Source organism: Dermacentor albipictus, chromosome 1, assembly GCF_038994185.2.
Source record: "Dermacentor albipictus isolate Rhodes 1998 colony chromosome 1, USDA_Dalb.pri_finalv2, whole genome shotgun sequence".
Taxonomy (NCBI): domain Eukaryota; kingdom Metazoa; phylum Arthropoda; class Arachnida; order Ixodida; family Ixodidae; genus Dermacentor; species Dermacentor albipictus.
The window spans coordinates 98,122,409-98,138,485 of NC_091821.1; the positions used below are offsets into that span (position 1 = coordinate 98,122,409).

At 42.7% G+C, this 16,077-nt stretch overlaps 1 protein-coding gene across 2 annotated transcripts in view; it reads right to left on the reverse strand.

Annotated features, from left to right (window-relative positions):
* Window positions 1-14,308, reverse strand: part of wapl (wings apart-like) — a 120,939-nt gene extending 106,631 nt beyond the window's left edge. For both annotated transcript variants that reach the window (XM_065451112.1, XM_065451113.1), the window contains exons 1-3: window positions 14,167-14,308; window positions 5,465-5,650; window positions 2,849-4,126 (exon numbers count right to left, since the gene is read on the reverse strand). In XM_065451112.1, coding sequence (XP_065307184.1) covers window positions 2,849-4,126; window positions 5,465-5,641 — 1,455 coding nt within the window. In that variant the 5' untranslated portion in view covers window positions 5,642-5,650; window positions 14,167-14,308. The remainder of the gene's footprint in view (window positions 1-2,848; window positions 4,127-5,464; window positions 5,651-14,166) is intronic.
* Window positions 14,309-16,077: the final 1,769 nt, after the last annotated feature.

Consider the following 16,077-nt stretch of genomic DNA (forward strand, 5'->3'; position numbering starts at 1 on the left):
ACTTTTTCTTTCCCTTGGCGGCCGCTTTGGCTCCCGCCTTTGACGATGCCTGATGCAATAAAGCTTTTAACTGTTCTTGCTGTCTGCGTATGTCAAACTAATGTGAGTTACGGTTACATCCATGTGCAATAACACTCACGAACGTGAAAATTATAAGACTTCAGATGAGAGCGATGAATTCTTGCAAAGGGTGGTCACCAGCGACGAAACTCAGATTTGCAAATGCGACATCGAGCTGAGGTCAAAGAGCAAGGAGTGGGAAAAGGAAGATGAGAAAAGACCAAAAATGCATGGAAGAACAAAGCAAAAATCAAAGTAATGTTCATCTGTGTTTTTTTATTGCCACGGAATAGTGCACCATGAACTTGTACAGTCGCAATCAAAAATACGTGGCCCATGGCTCCGGGCGCAGGAGCGGCTGCGGGGCCACACCACGGCGCTGCTATCTCCATCGGGCGCGTGCTTTGATGGTGCACCGAGTGACGCCAATCTTTGCCCTCACTCTCGTGCGGCCAAGTCACACGCTTGACAAATTTCAAGTGCGGCGTTTGGCTGTTTCGTAGCTGACGGTCAGTTGGAAAGTGGGATCGTCGGTGCGCGCTTGCCTTCCTCCCCGTGCCCACTCGTGTTTGGTCGTTCAGCTAAGCGCACAGAACGTATGCCTGTCAGTGTCCGATTTGGTTTCACGTTTCACGTTTACGTGCGCCCTGTGCCTGTGTGTAACACGCTTCCATGCTTGGCGTTTGAACAGACAACACATGTGCATGCAGGCTCTGAATGAAAGACACCATGGCAAGGCATTGGTGCATAAGAGTAGCAAGCAAAGAGCCACCACTTTGTTGGTGTCAACGCCCGTCATGACAAACGTTCCATTCTTGTTTAAGGCAAAAGCGTTACTAGGCTCACATTGCAGAAACTGTCCAAACCTGGCAGCCGTGCCCAGAAGCCATCCGCTGCTGCCGTGTCAAGAACTATGGCAGCATGGCAAACGAATCAAAATAGAAGCACCCTTCTGTGCACTGACCATCAGCTGTGAAACAGCCAAACGCCACACTTGAAATTTATCAAGCGCATGACTTGGCCGCACGAGAGTGAGGGCGTCACTCAGTTGCACCCTCAAAGCAGACGCCCAATGGAGATAGCAGCGCCGCAGTGTGGCCCCACAGCCGCTCCTGCACCTGGAGTCATGGGCTGCATATTTTTTTATTGCAACTTTACTTTTCAATGCAGCTTTCTATGTGGAGGTCCTAAAGTTTCTGAGAGATTGTGGGGGCCGCGTGTGACCAAATTTGTCGTTAGAGAGGCGCTGGATTTTGCACCTGTGTACTCTGAATTGATAGTGTGCAAATTTTTGGCACACAAATTTCATCAGTGTGCTTGACCACCCTCCCTATTCACTGAGTTCAGCCCCCTGCAACTCTTTTTCTTTCCCAAATGCAAATTGGTACTCCAAGGGTGGCATTTTAGGGATGTGATAACAATTCAAAAAGAAATGTCATCGCTGCTAAAGCGCTTAACAGAAGAGGACTTCCAGGTTTGCTTCCAGCAGTGGAAGAAGAGGTGGAATCAGTGTACTGTCCAATGGTGAGTTATTTGAAGGTGACCACACTGATGCATCTGGAAGTTTGTGGAACGCACCATCATGGCATAGTTGCTTTAACATAGTGCACTATGTTATCATCATCATCATCATCATCTTATTTCATGTGCACTGCAGGACGAAGGCCTCTCTCTGCGACCTCCAATTACTACAATGTGCACATGCTCAAAAAAGTGCAGTGGTAGGCACTGCCTACTGATAGCAGTGTGCACTACACACTGCACAAACATGTACACACCTGGGAAAGCACAATAGGACAAGCAACGGGGTACTGAAATACGAATTTTGTGAAGACTAACACTAAATGACAAACTTTCCTCTAACAGACAATCAACTATAGAAGCAATAAATAAACTGAATAGAAGCTCGATATACCATGCGACATTGCTCTATATGTCACACCAATACATCATGTTTGCAAATGACAAGGTAAACATTTAGGAATTAGGAAAGGGGGTGTGGCCCATGCACAGCCAATTTTTCAACTAGTTCTTTTCATAAGTACTTGCATATAAATTTTGGGGTTTGCCCTTACATAAGAATATAGGTACAATAGCTGGCTATGCAACATCTCATCACTATGAGAATCCAAGAGATGTATTTCAAACACAAAACGCTATGAACAAGATGGAATCATGCTTTTCATCCTTTATCCGTGAAAGTCGAAATCTTTTGCTTTTTTGCTTGCAGATAACCATTAATACTTTAAGGATAAGTGTTGCCTACGTGCAACCTTGCAGAGTTTCACTTGCGAGTACAGAGTTTTTGGCTAAATGCCTTCAGCCAACTCCAACTGATACGCAGCACATGTAATTTGTTGGATTAGAGCAGGAACAGAGGACGAGAAATATAAAGTTTGGTGCACGACTCCCCTTCTTCTTAAAGCATGGTTAGAGCAGGGCCGCTATATTGTAGTGATGCCTTTTTCGATGCTGTCTTTTGCTCTTTTGACAAAAACTACAGAATATTAGTACTTTTAACAATCCATTCTCAACATTCCAAAACATGCTGATACACTTTTTGCATATCACAAGTCTCTTATGTGCACACTACTAGTAACTTACTGTGTCACATGGGCCATTATGCTTTCTAATATAGCCTTAACATGAACACATATCCTGTACATATTTAGATAAGTGATGACACTGTACTGTATGCTAGTAACAGCATACAGTACAATATTGAGGCCTTATGCAGCTACAGAATGACAAACGTCATGGGTGCACTTCTACAAGCTTGGCTGCTCACCTTCTTCGGGCTTTGGAATATCTTTTTGCTTTTGAATATGCATCTAGAAGATGACGCTTTTGGTTCAAGAGGTTTTTCTGCATCCTCTTGTGAACCTGATGCAAAGTTCTGTGATGCAGGTTCCGACTCCTGCGAATCTGTGATTGAGCCTTGGGAGGTTCCATCAGCTGTCATATGGAGCAGCTCAGAGTCCTGTGAACTGGGAAGCTGGGAGTTTGAGGTCACTGCAAGAGTATCTTGCAGGGTCATTGGTGGTTCATCATCTATTTTCATGTCGATGTGCGATGAGTTAGCAGCAAGTGTCTCACTGGTGCTAGCCACCTCTCCAGAAGATGTCTCACCAGAGCTTGCCACCTCGCTAACATCTGTCACACAGGTCACACCGACGTTTGTACTAGGCACCACTAGCACCAAACTAGATACCAGGGCATCACTAACAGCTACTGTTGTTGCAGTTCTCTTGACAGGTATCACCATGCCTGGTGTCTCCACTGGAGCACCCAGGTTTCTCTTGCGAGTGTATGTCCGTATGGCTGGTGGAGCATGGAATGAGCTCTGGTCATTACCGTCACAGGGGACACTGCCTTTTACAGACTCGTCAGTGAGAAAAGTAGAAGGCATTGGTAAGCCTTGCGCAGCAGGCTGTGGAGCAGCTATCTGAGGAGCAGCTGTCAGAGAAGCAGACATCCGAGGTGCAGCGGTTAAAGGTAATGAGGCTGATGGAGCCACAGTCAAAGCAGCAGCCACCACAGGAGCCACAGTCAATGAAGCAGCTGTTGGAAGAGCAGCAGCTGCAGGTCCAGATGTCAGGGAAGAAGCAAGTGGATGATCCCTTGAAAGTGCAGCTGCACGACTGCTTTTTTCCAGCTTTACACACCGAAAGTCCACATTATCATCAGGACCCCAGCTTATGCCCACTTTAGACACAGGTTCATTCTTGTCCTTCGACTTGCTTGCAACGGAGTTGGAACTTGACGTTCGCAGTCTATCAAATTGTGCCAATGCACGCGCTGATGTTTGAGATGCCAATGGTGACGATGTACAAGTGGTGTTGCGGCTCTTGAAGAACTTCTTGGGCTTTGGAGGCAGCGGTTGGCTGCTTGTCTGTGCAGGGTCCTGTGCCGATCCATGCAAACGTGAGAACGCACTTTTGCTGCTGCGTGACGTTTCATCATGGTCAATGTCAAAACTGAACGGATCATCATCTACTGAAGGGTTGAGAGCCTTTGCATCAGATGACATTGGTCCATCATTTATCCCATCAGGCTGGCCATTAGACTGAAAAAAGTCAGATACATTTGCATAAGTTAGTCAACATATTTTCCTCACCTATCGAAGTGAAACTTAAAATTAAGAAAAGAATTTCAGAAATGAAAATTATATTTTACACTAACATTCTACAGCAAAACAATCATGTTTTACTTCTATTCTACAGCAATCACAGGTATAAAAGTTCCAGAGTGAGTTATTACTCACTTTCATCTAACACAACATACACCATTAAAACATCCATGACACCGCTAGCAACAACCTACAGGTGAGAGGTAAAAAGCACAACAGCTCTATATGCTGTCCAGAGGGGTAGCAAGAAGTGTACTGTAAGCATTAACATATACAAGGCCTTGGAGAGTCAACAAAACTGTGCTGCTACGCCGTGTAATATTACACAGCTGGCTGCTGGGACCCAGAATGGGCATATCACTATCTTGCAAGCATGTTCATTTGTAAGCTTCCACCAGACCTACTTCCAGTGCCCAGGAAAGGTACGAGGAAGCACATTGCAAGCTGCCAAGTCATTAGCCAGTATTCAACATAGGAGGAAGAGAGACGCTTACCTGACAACAATGTTTACGAAAAACGAAACAAGCTTTCTAGCAGTTCATGCAGTGGTGCAGTGTACATATACTGGGCAAATAGAACCCATTCAGCAGAAGTCAGTGAACAAACATATATTCAAGAAGTAAACAGCACACACAGCACATGCATGCTCCAAGGTGTTTCAAGAAGGTGTGCATGAAATTGATTTTCATTGATTTCACTTTGAACAATATCTAGGATGTGCCCAAAGAGGCGTAGCCAAATGCAGTTAGCGTAAAAGCGTAATTATGCAACTGCATAATTGCCCATTGGTGCCACTGAGAAACAACCAAAAAGGGTAAGCAAATGTGGAGTAAATGAAAATCAGGTTGACAGTAAGCCATCCCCCATTATTTTATTTTTTTCCTTTTTTTTTAGTTCTCAGAAGGAACCAACAGATAGATCAACAGGCTCACGCTGGTTCTGGGAGGCATGGGCCAGTATAATGCAAGGATTTCTTTCGCTTCATTCTATTACTTTATTAGCATCCACCGTTCACAGCCAGCTGATTCCAGTGATAACATGGGGAGAGCGCCGCTCGGACTACTGACAAAGAGCAAAAAGGAACAGCACTTTGGAATAGAATCATTACATTATACCAGCCATGGTTTCTTGCTAACAGGCACTTGGCCACAAACAGTGAGAACATCTATATCAGAACAGGTCAAATGGCACAGGTGGGCCACCAGTGCAAACTTGCCAAAAAAAAAAAAAAATGATGTTTTTCAGAGGAAAAGGGAGTGGTCTCCCAAGACCTACCTGAGCCGCCTTACGAAGGGATGTGAATGAAGTCATGCCCCACCGGTGCACAGCTGCAACTGACATTTTGGCTGAGCTGGTCTTGCTGTCTCCTTTGTCGAGAAGAATCTGATCCAGAGGAGGTGCCAAGCGGCAGTCATGCTTGCGGCCATAAGTCTTCGCTCCAAACTTTGACATGATGTAGACCTACGAAAGCAAAATCACATTAAGTAGGTCTCAAGCCCACATTTCTGGCAGAAACAAACACTAGAAACAAACACAGTTTCACAGTGAATAGAATGGATAAGTTTAACCTTCAGGCAACGCACCCGTTGCCTATAAGGCAAAATGCAGGATTGAACTTGACAGGAAGCCGGAAAGTCTGATAACATTTTTTTCATGCTTGATGCTATTATACATCTAAGGCATGTGCTACCTCTGCAGCCGGAGTGCAGAATAAGTGCCAAATCTCTCTCCAAGCAAACAAAATTTAGCAATTTTTTTAGAGCGTGCGCACGCGCGCGCGTGTGTGGAGCAGTAATGCACAGCTATAAGTGAAGCAAAATGTTGCTGAATAAAGCTGCATTATAATGCAGTCCGACTGGCATTGTTTCTAACACTAAAAACATGTGACTAATATACAGTAAAACCTTGTTAATACGTAAATGGTGGGGAATGTGGATCAGGCACGCACTAAGTGAAGCACTCATTAACCGACAAGAGCAGATGAGTGGCTATTGATTTACCAGCCAGATTCTATCTCGAACACACACACAGACAAGTTTTATTCGTGAAGAGGCATCAAAACATCTGCGATTTTAACTTGATGCCGTGGCAGCCTTGCAGCGACGACATTATCCTCAAACTCGGCAATGTCGCAAGCCAGTTTCTCCATTAGGCCCCACTTCTCTGCAAACACCCTCATGATGGTCAATGCACGCACCGCATAGAATACAGAAGGGCCATTCACTTCCACATCATCGCCGTGGACAACGTGGAAGCGCCAGAAGCTATTGGAGTAGGAAATACATCATGACCACTATGTTTTGACATTGCTATAAGTGGCAACTGCAGTCCGTGAAAAGTCCATGTGCTGAAGTTTCCCTATATATGGTCCGCGCACAGGGCACATAACCAATTTCGTGCCAAAAGATGAAGTGAATACTACGCACTTAACATTTGGCATGTGATAAGTGACTACGGCTTAAGCTGTTAGACAATACATTAAGTTCAATGGCGGCCAGGTGGGGCATTAATCGCGGCTATATTTAAACCAGAATTACTTATTAATCAGGTATGTATTAGCACGTTTTTACTGTATAACGTGAAATAATATTGCTGTATCATTAAGTCCAAATGCCACTGTCCATACCGAAGTTACATTGCCAAAGTGTTGTAACACACATTTCATTCACAGCTACTACAGCCAACAGCTTATTAGAAAAGAGCATAATGATATTATTTACTAAATTAGCCAGAACAGCAGGAGATGCTCTGGTAATTTGTCTCATGCACAGTCATATGAATAAACAATGCTGCATGAGTAATTTTTACCAGGCTGCCCATTTAAGTTATGCTGGTGCAGCAAAATAACCATAAATGTGAAGTACCACTAAACCAGGATTTTATTATTAAAAAATTATTATGTTTAAATCCTGGAACTGCAGAGCGGGTTATGAGAAAGAATGTGGTGGAGGGTTCCAGGTCAATTCTGACTACCCAGGGTTATTTTTAATGCACACCCAAACCATCACACGGACCTTTTTTTTTCTTTTTTTTTGCGTTCTGCCCCATCAAAATGCAACTGCTGCAGCCAGGAATCAAAGCTGTGACCTTGCGCTCAGCAGCACATCACCATAGCCACTAAGCCACCATGGTCAGTGGAACCGACTTTGACCTCTTATTTTCGTGAGTGACTGGAATGCCAAGGGACGAGCTCAATTAGCAAAATTTTACTGTAATCTCTACACAAAAACAAGCTAAAGCCTGTTTGTAATACTGAAAATAGAATAAGGACATTGTGATAGCCAAGGTATCAGAAGGCTCCAACCAATCAATATAATACAGTCCTAATAACACTTGTTGGGCTAGTTGGTGCATGCTTCTTACAACAAAAACAACGCAACACACCAAGAAAGACAGGCGAAAAGAAAGGGCATCACTTGTAACTAACTTTATCCTGTGAAAACATCACAACATATAGTCATGTCATACATGAGCAGCAAGGTTCCATGCATCATATCACCATAAGTCTGTCAATATCAATCATGTGGTAGTTTAAAAAGCATCTAAAGAAATTTTTGGCAGAAGAAACGAGGTGCTGGCACGTGAACTGTTGGAGGCATATTACATAAGAAAAAAAGATATCTATCTGCATTAGCAATAAGTCAGTAGTCTTATGCAGTGCTGAGTTTGAATTTTTTTATATGCTTTTTAAATTAGCACATGACTGATAACAGATTTATGGTGATATGACGTGCAGAACCGTGCTACTCATGTATGCTGTGGCTAAATATTGCAATGTTTTCAAGGAATAAAGTTAGTTGCGATTGCCGCCCTTTCCTTTTGTCTGTCTTTCTTACTTTGTGCGTTGCACCGCTTTCGTTGTAAGAATAATGCAGTCCTGCTAGGGTCCCAAGTAATGAACAAACTTTAACAAAAATAAGAGGTCACCCTAAAATGGCAAATAGAATCATGTACGCCTTCAAGGAGAGTTTGATACATCTCTGATTTTGCCTATGGCCTGGTACCTACGTGCGAGTGGCAGACAGAGCAGCTTGCACACATTGCTTGTATAGCTGCTGTTGAAAGGTGTGCATTTGATGATTGTTGCTTAATGTAGGCACTACAAACAGCGAGCATACCATGGCACATGCAAGTGAGGGCATGGACTTGCACAAAACATAAAAGGTTAGTATCAAAGCCATGGGCAGATCATGCAAATCGGTACTGATGAAACTGACTCTCGGTACAACATAAGCTAAGATACCAGAAGGCATCATTCTGCCAAATTGACCCCAATCTATACAGGAGAAACGAGCAACACCAGAAAACATGTAAGATTTCTTTTCTTTCTATTGTTATCTTTAAAGCGGCAACATCTTCAGTATATTATCCTTGTGATGCATAAACGCATCCTTCCAAACTGCAAGACTGTCTCTTTAAAGCACCAGCTATGTATTATTTTAAAGCCTGCATTACCAATAAAAGCATTGTGGCTTTTATGTTATAACTTGGCAACAGCGAGCAAATAAAATGGACCAGGAATATACAATCTTGCTTAAAACTGGTTAGAAGTTGTGCCTCTATATCAATTGCTTCTGTACTATCAGTTCTTCATATAGTTGGCTATCTGGCAAATTAATTAAGCCATGAAGGTTTTATACTGCATTAGTACAAATCTAATCAGCTTCTTGTTTGGCACCAAAAGGACAGCATCTCTCTGTCTGAAGTTCTTGAATGCTTCCATTATGCAGTGCATGAACGGTAATGTTAATGGAGCAAGTGTGTTTTGTATTCCCAGTAGCAAGCAGTCAATCATCAATAAAAGAACTGCCTCTCTTCAAGGGGCATTAAAGAGAAAATGATTTCACCCGCATTAGTAAACTACCCTTCTATGATACTAAGAATGCCTCTCTTACTGTGAGAAGATGCTTGACAAGTCCAAAAAGGCACAACAACTAAAGACGGCCGGCACTGCCACTTCTACCAACTGAATGCAATACCTCACCCTGCTAAAAAGGTGGCGCATGCCTTTAAATATTACAAGTGGCTGCGACTGGTTTACTTCTGTCACTAAAGTCTATATCTGCTTGCCATCATGGCTACAGGTTTCAAGCACTCTGAAGTTATCGTGCTGCAAAGTTTTACTGCCCAGCATAAGACAAAACACTAAATGATGGCCCAAATGTTTCAAAAAGCAGTTTACACACACACACGCAAATGCACAAGCACTATCTTTAAGTTACACACTGTCTAATATGCATTAGTATCCTACTGCAGCCAAATTAATAGCAATCACACTGCTTTTGCAGGAGTAGTCACAGGTCAATGTACAGTATTAATAATATGTAATAAATTAAGCACCTAGTATAGTTCTACAGCTTGTGAAATCATAGAAATAGAAACAGACAGTCTAGCTGCAGAAAATAAATGTCACCTTAACATTGCCAAGCAAGACAACACCCATAAACTAGATCAGTGACTAAGAAGTAGTATCATCATTTGCCTTCTCTACTTTAAATGACTTAATTAAAACAACACAGAAACTTGGCATCATTTGACATGTTACAGCAAACCTGCATATGGCTAGGGTTCCATGTATTTTTCGTGTTCATGCGTCAACAAAAAAAATCGTGAGTGTGGGCCAATCCTGGAGATAGTGCAATACTGGGCCAAGCCGCAATGGAGGTGAAGCAAGCTTCAAGCACTCTGCCCACAACAACAACAACAACAATAACGACGACGACGACAACAACAACAACAACAACAACAATAATAATAAAATTAAATTAAATTATGGGGTTTTACGTGCCAAAACTCCTTGCTGATTATGAGGCGCATCGTAGTGGAGGACTCCATAAATTTCAACCACCTGGGGTTCTTTAACGTGCACCTAAATCTAATTACACGGGTGCTTTCGCATTTCACCAATAATAAATATTAATAAATGAAATCAATAAATCAAGATGCATTGTTTCAAGTCGATGGGTATACTGGAATCATTTGTGAACAGCACATTGGTTAATGAGCAGGAGGTGTTGCCATATGCGCAAAGGACAAAATGTATTTTCAACCATACACCCTTGACTCGCAAGAGGTCAATGCCACCAACTGTGGGGATGTCTGGGCCGCACAAACAATAGAGTTGTGACATCCACTGTGTACATATATCCAGGTACACTCAAGTCTGATGTTGAGAAGTTTATGATCACACACTTTGCATAGGTTAGCCGTGATGACACTACCCCAGTCATCATCATTGGAGACTTCAATGTGGACATTTCAAAGCCAGACAAGAAATGGTTCACTCAGAATCTAAGGCTGCAACAGAACCAATCAGTAACCACAATGCTATCATCACTACCATTCCCAAATGATGAAAATTAATAGATGTACCCTTGTCTAATCCTGTGTGATGTGCTACTGCTTCACTGGTGATCCACCTTCACAGAGTGAAATGGCTCCTAGATTTTTTTTTTAAAGGTTTATTCTGTTGCTTGAACTGCTTGCTACCTTTAGCAAAATTATACCTACAGCATGCGAGCCCACATCATTTTTATTAAGACCTAGTTGGTTTCATTGCAAACAATGACTGAAATTGGCTGTATTCCAGATTATCTTTTACTCAGCTCTCCAAATATGAAAAAGGATGTTCTCAATAAAAGGGGATAACTTGCTGTTGTTAGTCACAAAAATAACAGGTGCTATGCATTTGTAGTTGTCAACAAACCGTGAATAGAACCTATGAATGCCCTTGCAGTGATGGCCTACTGTACATACCACCGCTGTTAAGTGGTAAAGGGCACATGTACTACATGTGCCCTTTACTACTACTGTGCTAAATCATTCTATTTTCACAATATCAGCTTAAACATTCATCTCTCTACACACTGCATAATTTACTACTTCACCACTAACACTGCAGAAACTCGCAATGTCTGGGAATGGCTGAATGGAAGGGTTCTTTAACCCTTTAAGTGCCATGCCCAAAAAGACTCATCTGGCGCCGATACTCGTCACCCGGGACAATTCGTGAACATGAAACATTCGTAACTGGTTGCATCAACTTCTCAGAAGTTGGTTAAACAAAAATTTTAGGGTAGGTTTTGATTTTATAGGTTAGACGGCGCAATAAAGCTTATTGACTGTTGGTGTTGCTCATGTCTATCGTTTTCCCAACATGGCGGACCAGCTCAAAAAGCCAGTAAATATCTTTTTGAACAATGCAGAAATTTAATAACTTCCACTGTACACCGTATCAAAGAACTTCAATACTGTTTACGAGGTGGTTTTTAGGGGCAAGAACAACAGCACAAAGAATATGTTGCCCGAGGAACAACAATTATCCTAATTTAAATCAATTTTCACATTTTAATTTTTGTTTGAATTTCTAGATTCAAAGATAAGTAAAATCTTTCTTCCAATATATTTCCAATAAAATGGCATTTGAATTTAAAGCCTGCTAATGTGTTCCTTAAGAACTGAATTTGTTGCACTTCAGAACACCCAGCACACTAAACGGTTAAACTGCCTTGTATCCTTGAGATTGCATTGAACAAACTTGCTTCTGCATCAGTAAGCACAGTCAAAAAAGTATCTCAAGCAGTAGACAATCTGGGTAATCTGGACTAAGGCTTACTAGATTCCTCTTCATATAAACAGTGTCAAAAATGTCTGTAAATTAGATCTTGAACAACACTCAAATTGTACTGATGTAGGTGTATATACAAGTGGGAAATTACATCTTCCAGAAGGCTAGTAATAAGCACAGAAAAGAAAGGTGCTTCCAGCAGCCTACTTTTCAATCAGCACAGGCAAAAAGGTGAATCCAATGAACATAGCAAAATGATTCTTCCTATGACACAGGACCATAAGTGGAAGCCTGTAAACATGTTCAAATGAACACAAGAGTTAAATATATTTATGCTATGCAAAGATGGCTCTGTGCAAGGAAAAGCCATAAACCACAGTGCCTTTTGATGATAATATAACATTTTAAAGCATGTAATATTGATGAGAACATAACCATGCAAGCTTAAAAATGATACTTAGCTGGGGGCCGTTAGACAATCATGCACATTGTGGTGTTTTATGCATCACGAAGATAATGTACACAATAGGTTTGGCATTTTGAAATCGTCTATTCCCACACATCACAGAGGGGTTTAGTGAGTAGAACATGCACACAAGCAATACTGCTATAATTGTGCAGGCCACAATAAAAAAATTAATACAGCCAGTTTAAATAACTTTGCACAGGGCTCTAGACAGCAGCAACTGTTCTGTAGTACACAGACCTTTTCATTTCTTACGATGAGTGACAGTGTATCACAACAAAGAAGGAATGATTAGCTCTACAGGCACACTCCCACGCCAACGGTATGCACTGAGAAAAGTTCACAGTGGGCAGGAATACAAAAAGCAAAGGCATAAACAGGATTATAATGAATGCACAGTCTGTTCACACTACTGCTATCAGTGCCTAGTTTACAGACCTGCTATTAATTCCTTAAGACATTGGTTAGTGATCTCTGAAGAATGGCTGCATGCTTTAAGACGACTAAAAGAAATTTGCTTTAAAGGAAAACACAAACTCTCTAAAATGAATTCTGCGCAACGGTGCCATCAATCACAATGATCACAGCGAATGGCCTAAGTGACCATGCTACTACTCAGACATTGGATAGGAACCCAGGCAATAAATGTGCATAGATTTCACTCATGACATAAGGGCATCTGCTTATGTCACCAGTGAGACCAGTTTGAAAAAGGCGTAGAGCACATGGAGACCCTTGCTAAATATTGTGGAATGATGATTATAAACTGTCCAGCTGTTACAAGTAATTTGAACACAAGCATTGAGTAAACATCTTTTGTCCTGTGCAGTATGAGAACACACAACTCAAGCATTATGAAATTGTTACATTTGTTTCAAACACTATTATGTTTCCCTTGGGTAATCTTCTTCGCAAAAGGCCACCGAGCAACGGCTGCCTCGCCAGTAAATTATGGAGGAATTAAAACTAGCACTTTTCGTCGCATTGCAGCTGCTGCTCCAAGTACTGCCTGCGGGGCGCCTCAACACGACAGGCGCGCATAGCTATCCACGTACACATGCGAGAAATGCCAGCGACACCATCGCGATGCACGGTAGCAAAAAAACTGCGAAAAGCTTCCTGTACCCACACTGATGTCCTCCTTAGCAGCCTTAGCGTGGCATTTTCTCAGCAGCCTTAGCGTGGCATTTTTTCGCTTTCTTAACCTCACATCTGCGACACTAGCTTCGAAGTTGAGTGCAAGGCGCGCAAGGACAGCGTTGTTACCTTGCGATTTTCAGTTTACTGTTAGAACATGCCGTGCGTGTTGGCACCATTAGTGGTGCGGAAGTTCAAATGACTAGTGCCTACCGGCCGTTGTGTTAATAAAATCCAAGGTCTTTCGGTGCATTAATAATTGCGGACGAATGTTGGCACACTAAACATGCAATCGCAGCAAAATTGGCGGGCAGCGCATGGTTCGATTACGTAACAACCAGCGTTACCATCAGCGGTCAAACGGCGCCAGGGCCGAAAAATCCGACTTCACAAGCGCGCCTCGGAAGTCGAAGGCAAGCAGTCACCGTGCGGCAGCAAGGTAATAGGGCGAGTAGAACCGCTATCTAACCACCGCCATGAGATGTAAACGGAAGTTCCACGATAACGAGGTGTATACCCACGTAGACGACGGCAGTTCAACCGAAACGATCTCTGGGTCTCCTCGCTGGCATTACGTTAAGGTAGTATGCTGCCTCGAAACGCATATAACGCAGCTCACGTTGAATGCACAAGAAATTATGTAATACAACCAAAGCGAAGGTGAAGGATAATCTGTGTTCCTTCTTCCGCACAACGCGGCTCTGCTCGGCGACTTGGAACAACCTAGGCCTTTTGTTGAGTAAGCGCTACAATGCGCCAAATAGTAGTAACAAAAAAGGCAAATAATAAAGCATCGAGAATCAGTACCTAGTTCTACGGCATCCACTTCTCCATCAAATTATCGCTGAGCATGAAGATCGATTGCCATATATTAACAAACAGAGATGTTACATTTCGCCAGCCTTACAAACCCGCCATCGGGTCGTCCGCCATTAATCTAGCATCAAAAACACGGGAAGTGGATTGAGGATACAGCAGGTCGCAGTTTCGTACAAGCTGCTTCATAGTTTACAAGCAAAATAAATGCTCTTCAGCGCTTAAAATAAGAGGTCATAAAATAAGTAAAATTATGTTTTATTTGCTATGAGTAACGTCTAGAACATTTTGTGGCGTCATCTAGGCATGGCGTCAACTCAAGACTGGAGCTAGCAGATGATCGTCTGCTAGCTGCAATGTGTTGGTCGAAAAAGTGCATTCGCAGCTCTGGCGTTCAGTTCTCGTCTACAGCCGATGGGTGCAATACAAACGTAAAAAATCGCATGCCGTTCATTTGCCGCCGTAGCTTTATTGGCCAAATGGAACACTGGCTTGGCCGAACATAAAAATTATTTAAATCGATAAAAGGAGTTCTCATCTTGTTATGTATTGTAGGTCGGTGCGGGTGATTGGAGGCCACAGTCTTATTAGATCACCTGTCTGTTGGGTATGTGTATGCGTATCATTTGCGATGTATTTGGAATTTACAATATTAGATCACCACCACGATCAGGACACGCAAGAAATCTGGGAAACATTCTATATGTTTAAAAACAAAACTAGGTGACAGATGCGTTAGACAACCTTCAATGACCTTGCACGACAAATTCGCTCTTTTGAACATTTGTGCCCCTTAATCTAGAATATCTGAAATTGTGCGTTGTTTTGCCCACTAAGTCCGTTTAATCGTTTCTGATGTTCCTTACTTTTTACATATTGTTGAAGCTGTAGGAACTCTACCTTATGGTTTTCGCACTTAATTAAGAGGATAGCACCTTCCACCGTGGATAACACATATGTAAGTATAAAGGTTTGGAAACACGCTTAGTATGATGCTAAAGCTATTACGAAAATGCTGGACCTGGTGTTGTGAAGTTATATATCGGACGTCATGACAAAAAGCAATGTTTGCTAACACCGTGTAACAATAAGGCTAGGTATATATGGTGACGGTGCTACTAGAGAATGAACAAGCGCGCTGCCCGTGTTTCTTTTTGATGTGCTTCGAGTGGTAGCCGCAGCGATCGCAGGAACGGGACGAGCCTTGCAATATTTCATGGCGTCATGGTTACCGAAACCGAAAGTAGTAATTACTTAGGGCCCGCTGATGCTCGCCGGCATTCTTCTCTCTCTCTCTCTCCCCGGAGTAAAGACTCCATAACACCGCAAATGTTCAAGAATTTATCCGCAGCAACTTACGAGGCGCGCTGCCGAAACGTGCTTTCTTTGATGATGCGAAATTTCCGCGCAAAATGAACAGCGAAAAGTGAGAAGAAGGCTTTACAGTATTCACGCAAAGAATAAGGAAATTGCACGTAGCGACGCCACTTGCAAAGTTAACTAACAGATTTACATCACGTCAGAACGGTCGTATTTGCGTCTATTCCTTTCTTCTGCATTTGCACTTATTCGTTCTTGCGTGTTTTCGTTTGTGTTCCCGTGAATTGTATTGCGAGCGCGGCGGTAACAGGACCGTCAATTGCTTCCACGCGCGATGTGTACAAACCATGTCTTACTGATCGCAGACGGCCTTGCTATAGCTTAAAGGAGGCATAACATTCCTGACTTTCAATATGAAGCGTTCCCGGTAAGCTAAGGGGCCCGTTCTGCCATTTCTTTCTTCTCGTTAGCTCTGGTATAAGCGCTGTCCAAACCTGTAGAAAGGTCGAAGACACCTAGCCGCTGTCGAAGTCACCTGTTTTACGCGCGGCTCAGGACCATATTGTTCTGGCGGCCCGTCTC